Genomic DNA, 20,369 nt, shown 5'->3' with positions numbered 1-20,369 from the left:
TTTCGTGAGAACTTCACGGCGGTTCGCCGGGGCCGGAAGTGAGTCTCGCCGTTGGATAACGGAAGTTGGCCGGTGCAATTCGTGACACGGTGTCTTCCTTGCGCGTTCCATCGGACGAGAGATAATCGATCTCTGGTGGATCTCGCGACTGACGGAAGATACATGGAAACGTGCCGCGAGGCAAATTCTTCTCGCATTTAATTATTATATGAGTTCCGTGGGCACGGCTGTTTTGACATTTATTCAAATCAGAAGTGTCATACACATACACACACACACACACACACACACACACACACACACACACACACGCGCGCGCGCGCGCGCGCGCGTCGATTATATAAAAATGTCTTCGACTGTGTTCCGCGCGAAATGAAATATAGCTGAAATATTTACGAATTAGATATCATCCCGCGATAAAAATTCATTTGAAAAAACGGAACGAATATACGGGGAGATTTTAAATGAGTCTCCGCTTCCCTGTAACGTGAGAAATATCAAAGTTCGCTCAGCTTATGTTTCGCATGTTACATTTCACGTTTCTATACGTTAAATATGCACCGGCGATACCTTGTCGTATCGACAAAGTATGAAAATACGATTTCATATCGATAATCGATATAGATAGTAATCCAAACGAGAAAAATCTCAGGATATTTTCGGTCGAGATATCATAACGATTCGAAATGGGAGGAGATTTTCCGCTAAAAGCAAACACAGTGGTAGGTCTGTCACGTTCCCGTGCGGGATTTATACTGTTCACGTGTGTTCACATATCGAAAATGTGCGCACGTTCCGCATCGAGAATATCACTTCAACACACGCAAACAATAAGCCCATCTACATTATTCTCCGTTATACAATCCCCCCCATTTCAATTGCATACTACGAGAGACGTCACGTCAAAAGATATTATCGTGACGAAAAATCTTTACGCTCTTAATTGCTCCACTTTTATTCCACAAAGAGACAGGATGAGGAACGGGAAAATATTATAAAATCCTTACCGCTCGTATTAATTACGATAATATTAATCTCGCGTTGATAAAAAAAATATCCTCTTATCAGGTTAATTGATAATCGTATCATTTACTTTTTATCGAAAATCGTCGTATCGGGCGTATTAATTTCTAATTAAATCCAATCATATTTTCATTAATAGCGTAGAAACGATTTTTGTCGCGTTTGGGACCGCGAAGAATATAAATGACGGAATTATTTTAATTTTATTTTCACACTACGAGAGGAGAGATAATTCCAGTGATAAAAGCAATTGTTTTTGATTTATATCGGACGTCGAGTGTTCGACAGCGCCGAGCGACCTCGGCAATCAGCCAACCAATCTTTTTATATCGGCTAACCAGCGCCGGCTGCGTAACAAATGAATGGTTGCAATTAAGAAAACCGGTGCACTTGATCGCGCTCGATCAGATCAGATCTCCGATGTAATGACGCGATTAATTTATCGCTCGTGACGATTTTGTGCCGGGGATTTTTTGCCGCCGCTATTAAAACGCTCGACACGAAGTCGTCACGACTTATCACGCGAGCACGATCATGATTTCGCTTCGTGACTTCTGCTTTTCCTGATTTCTCTCAAGCGAGTTTCAAGCTCGACGCGAGTCCAGGGGTTCCATCCACGTCCCGAGGGATCTCGCGATCCCACGCGAGGCTGCCGACGGTGGTGCGGTTCCGGCGCAGGATCGTCGAAAAGAGGAACAAAGGGGGCCATTATCGCGGCAAGAGGCGAAGGAGGACGAGAAGGAGCAAGCTCCTTCGCGGGAGAAACGCTCGCCGTTGTTGGAGGAAGTGATTCGCAAGCACGAGGAGGACAGTCTGATCTGCAAGGAGCACTCGCTCGAGTATCAGAGTCAGACGCTCGAGAGCCAATCGGAGCATCTGTTTCACGAGGCGATCACCTCGTCGTTGGAGGACCTACTGAGAACAATCCCCGAGAGGCGGACCAGCGAGATCTACGAGGAGAGTTTCTACGACAAGATCGAGCAAAGCTTCAAGGAAACGCAGTCCTCGCCTAAGGAGAAGCGCGATGTGCAAACGCAGACCGGGCTGGAGTCGAAGAGCACGCAGTGCAGCCCGGAGCAGAGTGTAACGAGTCCGTGCGAGGAGCCACCGAGCATCAGCCCCTTTCACATCGGCCAGAGGTACTTTCAGAGCCCCAGACGGGAGGTTCAGACGCAGACTCAGGGCGAGAACAAGGCCGTGCAGTGCTCGCTGGACGATCTCGGTGATCTCGCGAGGGGCGACATCGCGTTCCCGGATCAGCCGCAGGAGTCGAAGAGCATTCAATGCCTACCGGAGGACATCTCCACGAGATCGTCCGACAGATCGAGGTCCTCCTCCCGAGAAGACACCCTGCGTAGCCCGCGACGTGAGGTCGAGGTGCAGACCTATCAGGAATCCAAGGCGGTCCAATGCAGCGACGACGAGCTGCTGCTCGAGGCTGATCAAGCGAGCACCGATCGTTCGGAGCACACCCGTCAGAGTCGACCAGCCAGCTCGATCTCCAGGAAGACCGAGAGCTCGCCCTCGTCGAGCTCGAGCTCGCCGCGTAAGTTTCCAACAGTCGTCTTCGTGGAGGGGAAGGGGGACATGACCGTCACGCATAAGGAGCACGATGGCGACGTCACCTGGTCGAAACACTGGGGTCCCGAGAGACTGGTGGAGATATACAGAGAGCCGAAAACCAGCCTAGGGCTCAGCATCGTCGGCGGAAAGGTATGATGAGTGGTTCAATAACGCAGTCGTTACTTAGAAAATTAAAAAAAAAAAGGATCTAAAATTTCATAAAATTAATCTAAGCTTTAAAAATTATCTGAAATTTAACATTTCACCAAATTATCAATCTAATTTAAAAAAAACAGGATGGATGTTATATTAAATAATGCTTCTTTTATCATATATCACTTTCTCGTAAATATTTTAATAATTTTCGTAAATATTTTAAATATTTAATTACAGCGTCGCACTACTCTCGTTACATTATCTATAATAGCTCTATTACGGGCGTTAATCTAATTTACAGCACGCGCGAATATCGCACGTGATCGCGAGATGTATTTTTATAAAATTGTCGAGATTCGATCGATGCAGAGAGAGAGAGATAATTCTGAATTATTGGCACGTTCTCGCACGCGGGGTTCTCAGGGCCATAATTTTTCCCTTTTATTAGCGCGCCACGAATATAGCCGCGAGTGGAGCCGCGAGTTGGCCCCGTCGATATCGCCCTTGGCTTGGTGGTTTTATAGCTTCGCCTTTAAAATCGGGAATGCTACGACGGAGCTATTGAAACATTCGGACAGAGTTGGAGTCGAAGTAGGTCGGGCCAGATGGCCGCCAATAAATGGACGGCCTGATGGATCTATTTCGCACCGGATGATCTGCAACTCACAATAATTCAGGCCGATAATTAATGTCGGATTTTAACAAGTAATAAACTGTCACGTGCAAACGCGTTCACGGCGGACTTCAGGCGTGGGCGTTTAATGGATTCGACCCTGCGATCCCGCGAATAAATTTCTCATACGCGACGCGGGCTAAAGGCTCTCTATTGATCAACAGCGTGTGCATCGGAGATGTTAGTTTGAATTTAATCGATTATAACTCTTTATCTATGAATACCGAATCGGCGAGGCCTTGCACGCGCATCGGTTCAAGTGTGTTAATGCGCAGCCGTACAGTTCTACGAATGTTAAACCGACAAGAAGATATAATAGGATCATCGGCTTTGATTCGAGAGACGATTTCTCGAATCAAATCTCGTCGTTACCCTGAAGCTCTCCAAAATTTCGTTTCGCCCGTTTAAATTATCGGGTTATTGCGCATTTGCGAATAACGTGTAACTCCGTAACTCCGAATTCAATTATACTATATAATTATTGGCTGCCTATGGTTGTGTACAGATAATTATTTCGAACGTGCGTGGGGATTATAATCCCACCGATAAATAACGTGACAGTCGCAAAATAGAATTCGCTGCTAATTAAATAGGGATAGGGTTTGTTTCTGTGAACTCGCGTGCGCGCGGGCTGAAGGGGGGAAACGCAATCGATTATCCGATATACACGCTGAATTGTGGTGTTAAATAATTGCTTTAATTCGATTAGTGCGTGACGATGCGGCAACAAATCAATGGGCGATTAATGAGAATAAATGACCGAGGGGATATTGGGGCGGAGGATCGGGAATCACAGGCGCTAGAACCTATCTCGAATGCCAATGCCTGCGACGTGGTTTCGCAGAGTTAACAGAGTTCGGGACAGTCATAGGGAGACGCTGATTAAATCTAACTGTGATTAAATTGCGAATTGTCAACGGCTGTCTGAATCGACTAATCACGACTCTGTTGACCCCGCCGTTTAACTTAACGGGACTTTTGTGCCGGCGTTAAACGACGATCGATTCTTGTTCCAGGTCGATCTGCACAAAGGCTTGTCCAGCAAGACGCAGAATATCTCTGGGATATTCATAAAAAATGTTCTACCGAACAGTCCAGCTGGTAGAACCGGTGGTCTTAAGGTAACACGGCTTCCTCGAAACAATCCCCTTTGCGTCGATGACGGAAATCGATATTTTTCCACCTTATTCGAGCAGCTCCCGCGTCTCTAGGTTGCAAAAATATAAAATTTTTTAATAAAGCGCAAAGAGAAGAGAATCGCGCGGTTTTTCCTTTCCCCCTCCCCTAATAAAAATGTTACCGCGTTAAAAGTTAAAAGTGTACGCGAGTTTCAATTAATTAACTCGCGGGAAGTGCCAAGCGCGTTTCAATCTGTAAATTTTGCTTCGTTCCGAATAAATTCACAGAATCTACTCGTCCAAGATAAATAAAATTTATTTCGCTCCTCGGATCTCGGATGCCGCGTTATCGCGTATCCTAACTCTCGAACGCTTTAATTCGAGTGTGGCATTACGTTTGCGTGAAAATTTAATAGTCCGCATATTGCGCCCGCGACGTGTCTCTGTGCCTGGACTTTAATTCGCCCTTTCGCGCGTACAACGCGCGTGCTTTCAGATCGGAGATAGGATAATTGAGGTGGACGGCGTGGACCTGCGGCACAGTACGCACGAGCGTGCAGTGGAAGTTATACAAGCCGCCGGAAATCCTGTCAGCCTTCTCGTCCAGTCCCTCGTGAATTTGGTGAGAGACTTTGATCATATAGGAGTATCGATCTCGTGCTTGATGTTGCTACCAGTTTTATTACGCCATTATCGTAAAAACCTTAGGTGAGGGCTCTCTTAAAGAGAATTTTTATCTTCCGTCTCCTCCATCCTTTTTCCACCCAAGTTTGACAATTACGCGACATGCATCATAACGAGATGAATTCGACCATTCTGGAAGAATATTAATCGTTTCTCTTGCACGAGGATCGTGATCTTCATAAGAAAACGAATCGCGATCAGTAAGGAGGTAAAATTTCTCTTTAAAACGGAGCCGCAAATTCGTGTTATATCTCTATTGGAAGTAATGTTTTATCCTAGCTCATGAAAAAGCATCTTACACATTCCTGAGAGAAATAAATTCGCGACGAGCAACTAAACCTTTTACAGCCACTGAAATTTACGACATTGCCTCACTCTAGTAACTCGTATAACGTTTGCGTTACACGTCGTTTTATAGTGTGCAGCTTTTCACGATCTATCCTTTTTTTATGTTAAGTAATCTTTTGTGTGTATGTGAGGTAATATAAGATATCTCATATCTGGCACATGAAAACGTAAAACAAAGGTAGAATTGATATTTTCAATCCAAACGTACTGAAATATAATATTAATTGAGACTAATGGATAGTTGAAATAACGCTTTTGTTTATCGAATAAACTTGATTATACCTACCTCTCGAAAACTACTACCGCATAATGCTTATTATTATTAATATCTCCTTAATTAACGTCCTCTTAATATCTTTAATTTATCTCAATTATACAAATTTAAGCTTCTATTTTACTTCTCCCAATTAAGACCTCCGGCACTTCAATGCGATCCAAGGATTATTCCTTTCGCGATTTAACGACGATCCCTCTCATTTTCTCTCCGTACGCGCAAACGAAGAGTCAGAGACGATTTCGCTTCAAAGTCGCCGTTACAAATCCGCGCGCCGCTGAACTGACTCGATTTACAGGGGACGAAAGTTTCGCCTTGCAATTAAGCCGCGATCGATTCCGTTAACCGAACGTTACCGCCAACATCGTAGTCCCACGCAGGGCAAAATTGAACTCCGTAATATCGTTGAATGGCAGCGGCCCTCCGGCGCTTCGCCGTTTAACGTCGCTCACCCGCTTCCAAAGTGTCGCCGATGGACACATTACGCGAAATTGGATGCAAGAGCGGCGACATCGGATGCTGGCGGCACTTGCGAGACGCGGGCGGACGGCGGGAAACCTCGCGGAACATAAACGCAAACAATCCCGCCTTCACGGCGACCTTTATTATCCCGCCGCGAATTTTATCCGGCGATCGCGAATTTTTACGACCTCGAGCGCGCGCGCGCGAGACGCGCCGGTCTTTTGCGACGTTCTTGTCTCTTACATATCTTATCCGGATCGGAGCGCGCTCCAAGTGACGTCACGTGACGCCGATGTAAATTTAACATTGACGTCTCCGATTGTTACGTGGACGGAGGCTCTTTCATGCTCGTGGCCTCACGCCACGTCCACAACACGTGAATGCGGATTTCGTTCGCGTGGCGCGACAAACGATAATAAAACTCGAGAGTCGGTGGCCATCTCGGTATCTCGAACGATAAAAATTTTTTAACGATCTCCATATATATATAACTCCCTCGCGTTTTCAGGAGAACCGAAAATTAACGTACGCCTCCCGATTGGCGAGACCGACTGACGAGGCCTAATATAACTTCCTTCGCGCGATCGTCATCATCGTCGATCGACACGACCGTTTCGTGGCGTTATTTTTGGCACCCCGCACCGAAGAGTACGGAGTACTATTTTTTGATGCCACGAAATCAGCTCGAAACAAAAAACGTCGGAGGAAAGCTAAAGTTTACTTCGATATACCTGATTTGTATGATGTTGTTAAGTGCCACTTCAATGGTAGGTGACAAGCACCGCGATAACACCTGTTACCTGCAGCCACAGCGATTGGTTGAAACGCGGGATTGGCGGTCTCTGAAAACGACATCGACTTTCCCCCAAATTACAATCGGCCGTGCGTTCGATTCTCTTCGGAACTGCCGATGCGGGAAGAATGGCGATGTCGAGATACATACGCGACCGCAAATGAATTGGGAGGACAGGGAGAGACGGCAAGAAAGAGAAGGAGGGAAAGAGCGGTGAAGGCGCGAAAGAATAGGACGGAGAAAGGGAGGACAAAGGAAAGAGCGAGAGAGATAAATGGAAAGGAAGAAAGAGAGAACATGAGAACCATTACTAGCGAACGGCTCTTGTATGCGTATGATGCACCCGGGTCAATCTTTCCAATAAATCTCTATGATGAGAGGTAGCGAGGGGAAACAGAGAGAAAGAGAGAGAGAGAGAGAGAGAGAGAGAGAGAGAGAGACGCGAGAGTGAGAATACATGAAGCCAGGATAAACGCGGGAATGGGGAATGGTAAAATGTTGTAATGTATTATAAAGATGAGTTTAAACAATGTTCTCATCAAGTTTCTCTTCAATTAATTTAAATAATCAAATTGTGAAATTTCTTATACGTCATCAATGACATTTAAATACATCGTCATACATCATTTAAATTTCTACTTTGTTTTTTTAAATTTAAAAATTTAAAATTTTAAAAACAAAAATTAAAATAAAAGCGATAATTTCTTATACATCACCGATGACATCGCATTATCTAAATTCCTACATCGTTATCTTTTATATTTTAAATCGAAATTCCAGAAAATATTGTTGTTAAATTAATCGCAAATGGAATGATAATATTAGATAGACGACATTAATTTTCAACTGATTTTTCAAATTTACATTAAATTTTCTAATTACGATCAAGTGTTGAACTGTTTGAAATTTATCGCCTTGATGAACAAGAGTGATTTCTAATTGCGGCAACGATTTTTTTTTTTTTTTTTTTTTTTATTGAAATTCTTTCTTTACGAGAAACGAAAGGTAGGCCAAGCATAAGAGGGAGAAGGGTTGGACTGATCTGACCGACACTCTCGGTGAGTGTCGGGGGTTGATGCAGTTTGCCGGAAAGAGTGGCTCACCTCGTTGCGAGCGAGCGCGCGCCCATCATCGACACCATGGACCATCGACGAGAGCCCACCTCTCCCCGTATGAGCGACGCCATCCCCCGTTCTCCGACCTCTCTCGCTCTCGCCCGCGGGAACTTCAGTTTCGTGCACAGAACCGCCTGGTCGACGGTGGTTTACCTGATGTCACCCGGCTCAGTCGTCACGAGACGTTGCGATGCATCGACTTTTTGGACGCAAATGCGTCACCTTCGTCGTACGTTATCACGAAAAATCGAAACGTTCGCGGCTCGAGACGTTCTCCCAATGATCCACAATTACGAATACGCGCCAGTTTCTCAAATCATCCGCATCTCCATTTAGGATCGTCCACGATGCAACACTAATGCACCGCGTTCGCCAGAAATTTGTGTGTGAATGTGTACGTGCGTGTGTGCGTGTGTACGTGCGTGTGTGCGTGTGTATGTGTGCATTTGCGATCGTAAATCGTATCGTAAACCTGGTTTATTTTGATTTACACGAGTATAGATCGCGAGTGGATATCGCTGGAAGGTTCAGTATCGGAAGAACGGAATTGAATGCATTAAGTAATACCAAGAAGCTGCGAAAACGGGCGAACGTCATATGGCGGCTTTGATCGATTGATTGGGAAGAAGTGAAGAAAAATAGAAATTTAAAACAAATATTCCGCGTTGGCGAGAGTCAAGGCTGACCAGTTGTTTGTTTGACCTGACGGCTGATTCTGACGGCTGGTGTTGCTGTATTTGATTTTAATTATTGTCACGTATTCATGAAAAGTGTTCTTCAATGGCATACGTTTATAAAAAAAAAAAAAGAAAAAAAAACAACAACAACAAAGAGGACATTAATCAGCAAATATGAGTTGTATATGAATTATTTGCGCCGTTATTGAAAAACTACAAATACGAAGATATTGCTTTTAAATACAATGTAAATGTGACAAATCAAATTTATTTTTGCATCTCTGATGAAAATTTGTTATACGTATTTAATTTAATTTGCATCGAATTCGTCGAAAATGGAAACAAGTTTCCTACTCATTCTTGCTGTATCTAGCCAGTAGAATGTGCCTCGTCCATATATTTCAGTCGATTATTTCGAAAAATTCGCGCGGAAAGAACAATACTACACACGTGGGGCAAATAAATAATTTTTATAACCATCAACACACACACACACACACACACACACACACACACACACACACACACACACACTTTTGTGTTATTTATGGTTATGGCGAGGTAGCCATCATGTTCTAACAATTTAATCTTTTTTATAACTACTTATTATTTTATATATTGACCTATGTATTTATGAAACAAATTTATAACTCTTTCGAAATAATCAATATCCTCCTTTGATCATGAAAAAGGAAAGACATCGCGAGGATTCAGAACACATTAGTAGTCCGTTTTACGCGTTACGGAATTCGCGTTACGGAACTCGTTCAATTGCAGTTACTTTGGCAACAATTCAAGACGCTCGGCAAATATTTCCGTTGTACTAATTCATTCCGACCGGTTTATCTAGACGCTCTGCGCAGTTTATCTCGTTGCTAAAATAAGTATAGATCTCTTTCAAACAACTCCGCGGGACTATCTGTATCATGTATTTTCCTCACGCTGTCTACTCCGATTTCCTCTCTTTTTTAAATCATCTATCTTCTTTCATCGTGTGTGTGTGTGTGTGTGTGTGTGTGTGTGTGTGTGTGTGTGTGTGTGTGTGTATGCGTGTGTATTTTACAATTTCGCAATTTCGAAAACGTTCCGACATATCAAACACAAGTTCAATAAACCTTTCTATTATTTTATTTGCTCACATTTAATGAATAGAAACAATAACATTATGCGTTACTAACAAATAAAATCTTTATACACTGAATTTAATTTTATATTAAAAATTGACATTACGAATACATTTAAACGTTTGTTTTCCGAAGACATTGCTGGGGATAATCGAAACAAATTTAAGCTAGCTTAAATGTACTCTAAGATGCAACTCTAAAATTTCAGAGCGGAAGGGAGAAACTCGAAATTGTTGTTTCAGAGCCCAGATTCCGCCGCTGACCAAGAGAAAAGGGATACCAAAGCCCGAAGGCAGACCGTCAAGAGTCACACGTCGTCATCTCCCGGGATCAGTCCTGGAACGCCGACAGCCTCCTTTCGTCATAAACCACCGCCGGTTTCGCCCGCGAGATCCATCACACCGGAAGTGATACAGGTCAGTGTCCTCGTACACCTTTCTGATTCCCGAGTGTTCGTATGCAAGACAATCCACAACAATGATTATCAATGATTATCCTGTGCGTACGAATGCATTAAATAAAATTGTTCATTATTGCTCTAATTATTTTGCAAAAATAAATCTTGTGAATGTATTTTTGAGCTCGGCGAACATAATCACAAAGTCTCGCAAATGAAATTGTTGAAATGAAATTTTTCATTATTTTGTCGTTAGAGTGACTGCGGCAATTTATACGTTTGTTCCTCACGATTAATTAAAAGAATGTGGTGCGCATTCCTGTTTTTCCTCAGTTTTCTCGCTCGGTATAAGGAATAAACACAATTGCCGTATTAATTGGTAAAATGGCGGGAGGAAAATGCCGCACGTTGGGAGACTCCGGGGTTCCGCGCTAATTAATTTCTTTAATTGAATCGCCGACTGCAATTTTTGCGCGAAGGCAAAGTGTATTTCTGTCCTAATTAAGTGAATGCGGGCTACGCGGCCGTGACGATAATCGTACTTACCGCACGTGTGAGCTCGAAGCGCAATAATTAATTTTGCATTTTTGTTTAATCAAAAAACGTTTATTTCACATGGACAATTTACGCTTTTCGACATTTGTATGTCTAGATTGCTCGCTAATGATCACGTAGTTACAGTTCGCGAGCACATTATTCTCTGGAGAATACCTCACGCACGATGAATCACGCTTCTATCGACGACGACAATGCATGGATGACATTTTACTTGACACAAGAGATTTTTAAGTCTCCGTTTTTGAAAATGTCGATTTATTTGTTGCGTAGCCAGGATTCGAGGACGGCGACGTTCAAGGCATGTCGCGCGGGGATTCCCAGAAACAAAGCTCGAAAAGTTCGGATGGCTCGGCTCCCAGTTCGCGAAGGTATAATCATAGAGAAACCGTAAATTTTATCCCAATTTTCTTTCCTACCTCTCTGCTTTCCCCTCTGGTTACCCGAGATTTTTAGAAAATTACACACGATACACGTCACGTATTAATTATAAAACAGCACATTAATTATAAAATTAATATTATACAGCATATTAATTATAAAACATCCCGAAAGAGCACTCAATTTCCTTGAGAGTAACCTTCTTTTTTTTTTTTTCATCAAACTTATTCAAAAGCATCGCGTACGACACGAAGAAGTCAACGTCGGAGCGTCATGAATTTTGTATGAATCCAAAGTGCATGTTATGCCTCTCAGATCCTCCATGAAGAAGTCAATTCGAAAAACAGCCCCTTCGCCCCCCGTGAATCCCAGTATCCTTCGTGAAGTCAGCGAGGAGAGGGAGGAGCCCGCCTCGAAGCCCAAGTACTCATCGGACGAGAGCTCGGAGGATGAGGAGGACACGCGGATGCTGGAGGGAAACGTCTACACGAAAAGCGGCATCGAGGTAACCCGCGCATATCGATGTCCTCCTCTCCTCGAATTCCCGTCGCGTCGCGATGTAACACGCACGCTGTATATTAAAAATCGCTTGCCCAGATCTCGCGGAAGAGCGCCGGAAACGTGAAGCGCACGAAGGCGGAGATCGAGGCGGATCCGGAGGAAGAAGACGAGTTCGGCTACACGACCAGTGAGTCCTGTCCCGATGTCCCGTGCTAAATCCGACTTAGGGACAATTGGGAATTGATATTTATTTATATACTATATTTACGTCACCGAGGAGATCAATATTCATTCCGTATGATCGCCACCTCCCCCGTCACGTTCGGTGGCCACTAACAGTGACAGCGAAAGTTCAGTTTTGTCATGTCTTTAATTAATCACAGTAATTGATCTGAAAGATAATTGATTGCAAGATGCAAATATTTCGATCCTAAATTAGATTATCTTCGGTGCTACGCCGTGAGATTACAAAATTAAATTTGAGACGGGAATTAATTAGTAAGTCACTTAGCATAAAATATATAAAAGAAATTCTGTACACAGAAAATATATAAGAAATCTATAAACTATAAAATATATAAGAAAGTCTGTAAATCTCCGTTTAAGTAATTTTAAATATTAAGGCTTTTATTATTATTATTATTATTATTATTATTATTATTATTAACAAATACCGTTTTTTTTAAGATCTCGCTTAATTTTTACATGCTTTTACTCTAACAATTTATTTGATTTAAACGTATCTTCTTTCATTTTGTTTTGTAATCAATTACCTTTAAAATAACGCTTTAGAATGTGTTTAGAAATCGCGCGTGCGAGATATCGGCCAATTGTGATCTTCATCACACGAGAACGTGTCCTCTTAATTTCGCAGTGAAGATACAAAAGAAGTATCAGAATCTCGGGCATAAAGTGCTGATGGTCACCCTTGAGAAGGACAGACGGGGATTAGGCATCTCTCTGGCGGGACATAAGGACAGGAACCGAATGGCGGTGTTCGTCTGCGGTCTCAATCCGAAGGGCGCAGCTCACAAGAACGGCGGGCTTCTCATCGGCGACGAGATATTGGAGGTATTTCATTCTCCTTCTCGTCGTTTTTACGACGTGCCATTTACGATCGCGGATCCCACACAGCTACCAACGTCGGGTTGTTTAACCTTCGTTTCACGCGCCGTCTATAATCCATTTAACTCGCCCGTCGCGACGTTACGCGTTATGGGTTTTCTTGAGGAAATAGCAACACTGATACTTTTGCCTCGAACACACACTCGCTAAAATCGCGAAATAATGCAGAGCTCTCTACCGCATCTCGGATAGAACGACGAGGAGATAAGCCATAATAGAGATGTATCTTGTAAAAAGATTTTTATATTTAAATTGACGTACTTACAGTTTTAAATATGTGCAATTTATTATTTGAACTTTGACATTTTTTTATTTTGGAGAATTTTTTATTGAGGGATTTATACAAAAATAATTCGTAAAAATCGAAGAAAATATCGACGAAAAAAATTGATTCCGTAGCTCGTACACAATTCTCTCTCAATTTTATCTTTATTATAAATTTACTTTTTCTATTTTTTATGGAAAATCACTTATATGATAATCGAATAAGAGAATTTTGTATTTTTAGTTCAAATTTCACAAGTCGTGTTGTGTTACGTGTTTTATCTCGGCACGTACAATACGGCAAATACAAAGAAGACGAAATAAAATATTATTTTCCGTTCCATTTAGGTAAACGGCTGCGTGTTGCAAGGACGATGTCATCTGAACGCTTCCGCTCTCATCAAAGGCATGGCCGGCACTCTCTTCAAAATCATCGTTTATCGGTGAGATACTGACCAGAGCTTTTTCCGCGATGTAGCGTGACGTAGAGACGACATGTATAACAAAATTCATTAAAACTATAAACGGATTTTGCCTGTCCCGGTTGCAGACGATCGAAGGCTGTCGATGACATCGCCGTAAAGCCGATAGTCCAATTTCCACCAACCTTGGATGACGTAAGTCAATTCGCGGCGTCTACCTTTTTTTACCTTTATCGTTTGCAGGTGCAAGACCGGCTCCCGTAAATACTCGTAAAATAATGAATCAATGAAAAGCAATTGATATCGCATAATACACTTGACGCATCGCATGAATTACACGGCAATTGCGAAAGGAAAAGACATTACATAAGTATTTCAATACGTCAATGATTAATGACATATTCTATGGAATATTTTTAAATAACTTATATGTTTATCCTTAAAAAAATTGTCTATTTAAATCGCGCATTATAAAATATTAATATATTTAAATTTATATTATACAGAGTATCTAATAATAAGATCGCGAATTCCTTTTTTGCGAAAAAAATATATAGAAAAAAATGTGAAATTAAGAATGATATTTATTGGGATTTTGGGGATTAGTTTTTTGTAATGCAAAAAGAAATAGTTCTATTGTTCTTGGAAAGTTTAATTGTGATCTGTTAAAATGAAAATTTCGAAGAGATCGCTGATGAAATTTGTTGAAAATTTAGAAACCATCTTTATAATTAAGTAAAATAAATTCTTCTTGGGGAAAAAGGCTTGACTGCATATGATAAATAATACTTAAATAATATTTGTTTAAAATAATATTCTATATTATTTTTTTATATTTGACGGATCGTGAAATACGACTTAACGTATTTCAGGTTTACACAGATTTCAAAAAGTACAAGGGCGTTCGTGACGTACGAGTGAAGAAGGCAAGTATATCTGCGTGTGATTGATTGTATCAGCAAATATTTCTTCCAATTTAATTTGAACTTCTTAATGCTAATTGATTGTTCGTAGAGTCAATATGGCCTTGGCATAATGATCATCGAAGGAAAACATCTGGCTGTGGGTCAAGGCATCTTTGTATCCGATATTCAAGTAGGAAGTGCCGCGGAACAGGTAATTTTCGCTTCCACTTGTGAGATCAGAAGTCTATTTTAGACTCATATTTTTTACAACGCGATTGATATTTCAGGCCGGGTTACAAGTAGGCGACATGATCTTGGCTGTTAATCTGGATAGCTTATTAGGTCGTACGTACGATGAGGTTCGTACCTTTCACATTTTTCCCTTTAAATCGGTTTGCCAATACGGATGTTAAATCTTTAAGCCTTATCTATATTTTACTTTGTTAATTTTTTTTCCAGGCGACGGAGTTACTGAAAAAAGCTGAGGGCGTCGTTAAATTAGTGGTTTGCAATCCCAATGAAAATAAAGAGGAAAAGGAGAAAGACAAGGATAAAGAAAAAGATAAGGAAAAAGCTAAAACTCAGGAGCTCAAGGAGGATACTTCAATTTCGGCACAAAAGACCCCGCAAAAGAGCCCATCAGGTGATTTTTACTGAATAATAAAATTTCCGCGTTTGATTTGTAGAAAAAAATCATTCACACACAAATATACATCTTGTTTCTGAAAATTTTAATTTTGCGCGATCTATAATTTATATTTGATTCTTTATTATTGTATCAGCCAAAGAACCAGTGGAACCCGAAGAGAAGAAAGTTCGACAGGATCCAAAGACCTGCACGATAGATGTTGGCACAGAAGTGACGATAGAGTTTCAAAAGGAGAAGAACCAAGGAATAGGTTTCTGCATCACTGGTGGTTCGAACACTCCCTGTGTAAGTATATTTTCGATAATTTTCAAAATATATTCTGCTTATTTTCTTTTCGATATATAACATTGCATAACGATATTTTTAATAATTTTCTTAACCTGTATATTATTTAATTTAAACGTAGACTTTATTATTGTAGTGGAAAAATCACAGATTAAAATATTTGTGACTATATGTTTGATTTGTAATACCTTAAAATTCACCTTATCTCATTAGTCTGCTCTTTTATTTTTATTTCTTCAAAATTATATGATTATTGACGTTAATACATGCCTTCATGAAAAATAATACTCTTTGTAGAACGGAGTGTTCATTCTGGATGTATTTCTCGATGGCGCGGCTGGGAAGGACGGTCGGTTGCAACCTGGCGATCAGATTCTTAGTATAGGCAGCGATAGCTTCACGGATATAGAACACGATAAAGCTCGCGAAACAATTCTGAAGCAGGCTCCTGGAACTGTACGTAACATTTATATTCTTAAATAATTATTTATTTCTTGTATGGAACGTGAAGAAGATGACATAAAAGAATTTTGCGATATAATTTTAATAAACGCTAGAAATGTCTTGTGTTTTAATCGAATTTTCGTTCAATCAATGAAATATTCATGACGCGGTTTCGTTGTTACTTTTACAGATTACAATGACGGTGTTGCGTCACGAGAAACCAGCCGAGGAATACGACGTCGAGATACAGAAAAAGAGTGGCAAAGGAGCTGGTCTCTGTTTCGCCGCGTTTTGGAACAAGAAAGGTGTTTACGTGACAGAGTTGGTGAGTTTGGCTTTCAATTCTATCGATGTGACGATCGATATAAGTGATTCACATTTCGTGATTCGCATAATCGGTTTTCATTAATCTCTATCTTTACAGACTGCGGGTGGTCAGGCCATTGAAACCGGCAAGATCTGCAAGGGTGATCGTCTCGTGTCGATCGGTGGATTGGACGTTCGCGACGCTTCCCTGGACGATATCGCCTTTCACATGAAAATATCTAATCCGCTGCAAATGAAATTAGCTAGGTACCATTCCGTCAAACAATGACAGGTAAGACAAACGTGTCAATTGAACGATTATATTTACAACGTTAAGCCGGATAAACAAAAGTCGTTCGGAAAGTTCTGTTCGGAGATTGTTTCATTTTTCCTTAACTTGAACGAACGTAATCGAACGGCGAAATCGCGATTAGTTCACGGTCAATCGATGAATAAATCCGAGATAAATTATCTTTTTTAGGGTTCTGCGGGCGGAACTCTCAGCGTGTGTCCCGATGTACGAAGAAACGTCTGCAGACACCATGGATTCTAGTGTGATATAAATATAGATAAAACAGTGTCTCGATAACCGTAAGAGTACCTTTGTTACCAGAGCCGCGTGCAAAATCACGTGGTTCATTCTGTTAGTTACATGCCAGCATCGCCAATCGATCTTGCCGTTTGAGCTCGTGCGACGCGAGACGTGAGGAAGAGAGAAGTGAGAATGAAAGATGAAGCACGACGACTCACAAACGTACACATCAGTTCGAGTTCAGAGCCGCCGGGGGAGAGAATTTTTAATAGCCAACCTGTAGAAGGTGTACCAAAATCGAGCGATGATCTTGTCGTCGTCGACGCGGGTCGACGATCGGCCGTCGATCGAGCCCGTAAACGATTCCGTCTGCCGATGCTCGCGCTCGTGCAAGTAGCCGATACGAAGTATCTTATATACATATTATTACGATTATGCATAGCGAGATGATACCGCTGACGAGGGAATTCAATAACGGCGAGGATTTCGTCTCGTTTCGGCATAGAATGTCGTAGGACAGATAAATAGATGTAATAATCGGCGAGTTCACAATCGAGGCTCGCGTGACGATCGAAGGGAGAAAACCGCGGGACATCGTCCAGAGATCCGGTCTTTTTCTCTTTACACCGTTCTCCATACGTATACACAAAAATCGAACCCGCTTGTACATTTCCACGTACCACACCTTGGGTACAGTTAAGGCAGGCAAGAACAGTAAGACCGAATTGTAGCGCGCGTGTTCTCGAATCTGTAAAATATGTTCTTTTTTTTTCCTCGTTTTTTTCTTCTTACGATAAGATTTCTAGTCCAGCTCCGAGATCGACGTTTCGGCGTTTCTCGCCTTAACCATCACTCTCGCTCGTGTCGTGGCCGCTCCCGCCGCCATAGCGTTTCCCACTGTCGTATATTATATTTTTAATATTAATAAGAAGCACACACACACACACACACACACACATACACACACACACACACACACACACACACACACACACAGAGAACAATGTGCGAGCTGCAAAATTTATGCGTGTGACGGTTGTGAACATCAAACGTTCCATTAGCTCTTCTCGTCTAGTTTAAATTTTGAAATAAGGCGATCACTTTGATAAAACTCATAAATAGAATTTTTTCACAATGCGCAGATCAATTCGTAAATCAATAAAAATGACATAAGCTACTAAGATGAATTTTTTTTTAATTTTTTTAACGGTAGGACCAGGTAGGCAGCCCTGTGTTCAATTTGCATGCGCATATCATTTCAAGTGGCTCGTACGTTGATATGTCCTATCAACGTGTAGAATGTCGCCTAAAGGACGTTAGAGGAGGAACATCACATCCCTCGAGCGTAGAATCGACGAAAAGGGGAAGCGGTCGCGTCGAATGTCGAAATGTCGATCGAGAGAGATCACTTAGCTGTAAGTGCTTGGAGACGCGCGCTCGAGATCGTCCCCGGTGCGATCTCGCCGTATATAATCCGGGATGTTTCCCCAAGACGAATGGCGGATATCATCCCGTTCGAGCGTCTCTTTATAGCGAGGACGCGGTGGCTGACGCGTCGAAAAGCTAGACTGGCTTGTTGAGTACACATAGTTAAATTAAATCCTACCGTGTAACTAGTCCTTATAATATATAGAAATTTGCAGAAAGAGAGAGAGAGAGAGAGAGAGAGAGAGAGAGAGAGAGAGAGAAAGAGAAATACAGAAAGAGAAATTATATATATATATATATAATAAAGATGAATAAAAGTAAATAATATATGAATGATACAAATACAGAATCTATATATAATAGGAGTCGCGGAACATGTTAATTTAATAAATCGTGTCTCTCATCGCGTGAGTGGTTACACGTTCTTAAGGAACATTTTGCATTTGAATATCTTGCATAGTTTATCGTAGTGAGACGTTTATAAAGACACCGATCTCGCCCGGGGTGGATGTCTCTCGAAGATGAGTAACGTCATTAAAATTGTTAGTTGTATGATCATTATTATTATATATTATATAGTATATTACGACGAGTTGTATAAAAATATAGATTAATTATTACGTATTGTATGATGTGTTATGTCGTGTATTAAAGTTTGGATTTTCGGCCAGCAGAAAAAAAAGTAGAGCAAAAATAGAGCTTGGTAAGCTTTGAAGGCGTTGAAAAATCTAAAAGTGAACTGTGTTCAAAATAATAATTATTATTGATCAATGATAAACATTATTGATTAATAGTAGCGATTATTGGAGAAAAAGATATGATTAGAAGATACGTATAACGAAGATACGTATCTTATTTTTAGCTCTTCAAAGTTATTTTGCCTTAATTTGTACGGACAAGGCAGCTTCTTTATATTTTTCAGTTTTATATTCGCCTTAATATAAAATTCTTTTTTAATTTTAATCAAATTTTTTTCGTTTTTACTACACGACTTCTCAATTTATATTTACTATCACATCTTGTTTACACTTTGGCTCATACGTATGTTATTTGAGGCAACTTAAAATCTTATTCGTTCAAAGTGCACTTCATATCTCTTATTTACACCGCTTTTTAAAATTCCATTAACGCAATTAAAATATCGATGTCGATAATTACCACATTTCTACGATATTACAAACGTAACTCGGCACTTGATAGTCACTCGGGTTATCGTCTATCGGCGCATTCTTAGGCAATTTTACCTGGAGCATAGAATATAAATGCGAGTTTAGAGTTTAGCCGTGTGGAGAAATGAAAGCGAACATCTGCGAGAATCGCCGGTCCGTATATTGCTGTTAAACCGAGTTCGAAGTTGCATCTCGAGCATTACTACGAAACGATCGATATCAGATTGTCGACGACTAGAGGTATCTCTTCTCCGATGTAAGATTACATCACAAAAGACTCGAGAGATTCTTCCTCGAGAACGGTACCGCAGGAAAATGCACTGACGATAAGATCGTCGTGGTATTTCCTATTAGAGACGATGATTATGATGACCGAAGAAATTCCTGAATCTGTGATTTTAATTTCGTTATCATTCGAGGAGAGATCGAGGCACTCTCTGTGATTTTTCACGTTGAACAAATTTTACGATCGAATTATTCCGGCGTGTGATCACGCATAAAAACAACTTCGAAGACGGTTTAACGTGAATACGACTATCTCGATATTATGTATCCTTCATAGTTAAACATTCTGTTCACATACGCATTATTGTACGATTGTTGCTAGCGTTATACACGAGCGGTGCGATTGTAAAATGGCCCGAGGATGACAGGCTGAATGGTCCATTCTGATTTAAATCAGCACCTGAACGTTCCGCAAGAGATGAAGAACGGAAAGGTGATAAGGATATCTCGTAGCTCTTTATCGTGAATTTTAGATAGATTAGAAGGTACCATTTTACAAGCAACGGCTCACGATTATTATTCTGATTATTGTTATCATGATTATTACAGTCGACGTCATGATCATCGTAGCGCGGCACTACTCAGAGTAAGGAAGAAACTGATTATTATAGAATAAGAATAAACTGACGGAGATCTATTAAATGCATTAATTACAACGTTGTAGTAAAAAGATGCTTGTTATTGTTGTAATCTCTTTATATCACTTCCATC

At 41.2% G+C, this 20,369-nt stretch overlaps 1 protein-coding gene across 3 annotated transcripts in view; it reads left to right on the top strand.

The window, feature by feature from the left end:
- Positions 1-20,328, top strand: part of LOC105426733 (inactivation no afterpotential D) — a 94,260-nt gene extending 73,932 nt beyond the window's left edge. For all 3 annotated transcript variants that reach the window (XM_089075020.1, XM_089075019.1, XM_089075018.1), the window contains 19 exons: positions 1,602-2,736; positions 4,432-4,536; positions 5,030-5,155; positions 10,253-10,426; positions 11,236-11,333; positions 11,659-11,848; positions 11,941-12,031; positions 12,719-12,915; positions 13,582-13,676; positions 13,784-13,850; positions 14,528-14,581; positions 14,670-14,771; positions 14,848-14,919; positions 15,020-15,203; positions 15,343-15,494; positions 15,792-15,950; positions 16,129-16,263; positions 16,363-16,536; positions 16,726-20,328. In XM_089075020.1, the coding sequence (XP_088931146.1) occupies positions 1,602-2,736; positions 4,432-4,536; positions 5,030-5,155; positions 10,253-10,426; positions 11,236-11,333; positions 11,659-11,848; positions 11,941-12,031; positions 12,719-12,915; positions 13,582-13,676; positions 13,784-13,850; positions 14,528-14,581; positions 14,670-14,771; positions 14,848-14,919; positions 15,020-15,203; positions 15,343-15,494; positions 15,792-15,950; positions 16,129-16,263; positions 16,363-16,533 (3,307 nt within the window). In that variant the 3' untranslated portion in view covers positions 16,534-16,536; positions 16,726-20,328. The remainder of the gene's footprint in view (positions 1-1,601; positions 2,737-4,431; positions 4,537-5,029; positions 5,156-10,252; positions 10,427-11,235; positions 11,334-11,658; positions 11,849-11,940; positions 12,032-12,718; positions 12,916-13,581; positions 13,677-13,783; positions 13,851-14,527; positions 14,582-14,669; positions 14,772-14,847; positions 14,920-15,019; positions 15,204-15,342; positions 15,495-15,791; positions 15,951-16,128; positions 16,264-16,362; positions 16,537-16,725) is intronic.
- Positions 20,329-20,369: the final 41 nt, after the last annotated feature.

Source organism: Pogonomyrmex barbatus, unplaced genomic scaffold, assembly GCF_055798465.1.
Source record: "Pogonomyrmex barbatus isolate J1 unplaced genomic scaffold, ASM5579846v1 scaffold18, whole genome shotgun sequence".
Taxonomy (NCBI): Eukaryota; Metazoa; Arthropoda; class Insecta; order Hymenoptera; family Formicidae; genus Pogonomyrmex; species Pogonomyrmex barbatus.
The sequence above is the reverse complement of the archived record's forward strand: the minus strand, read 5'-3'. Positions and strand labels throughout refer to the sequence as shown.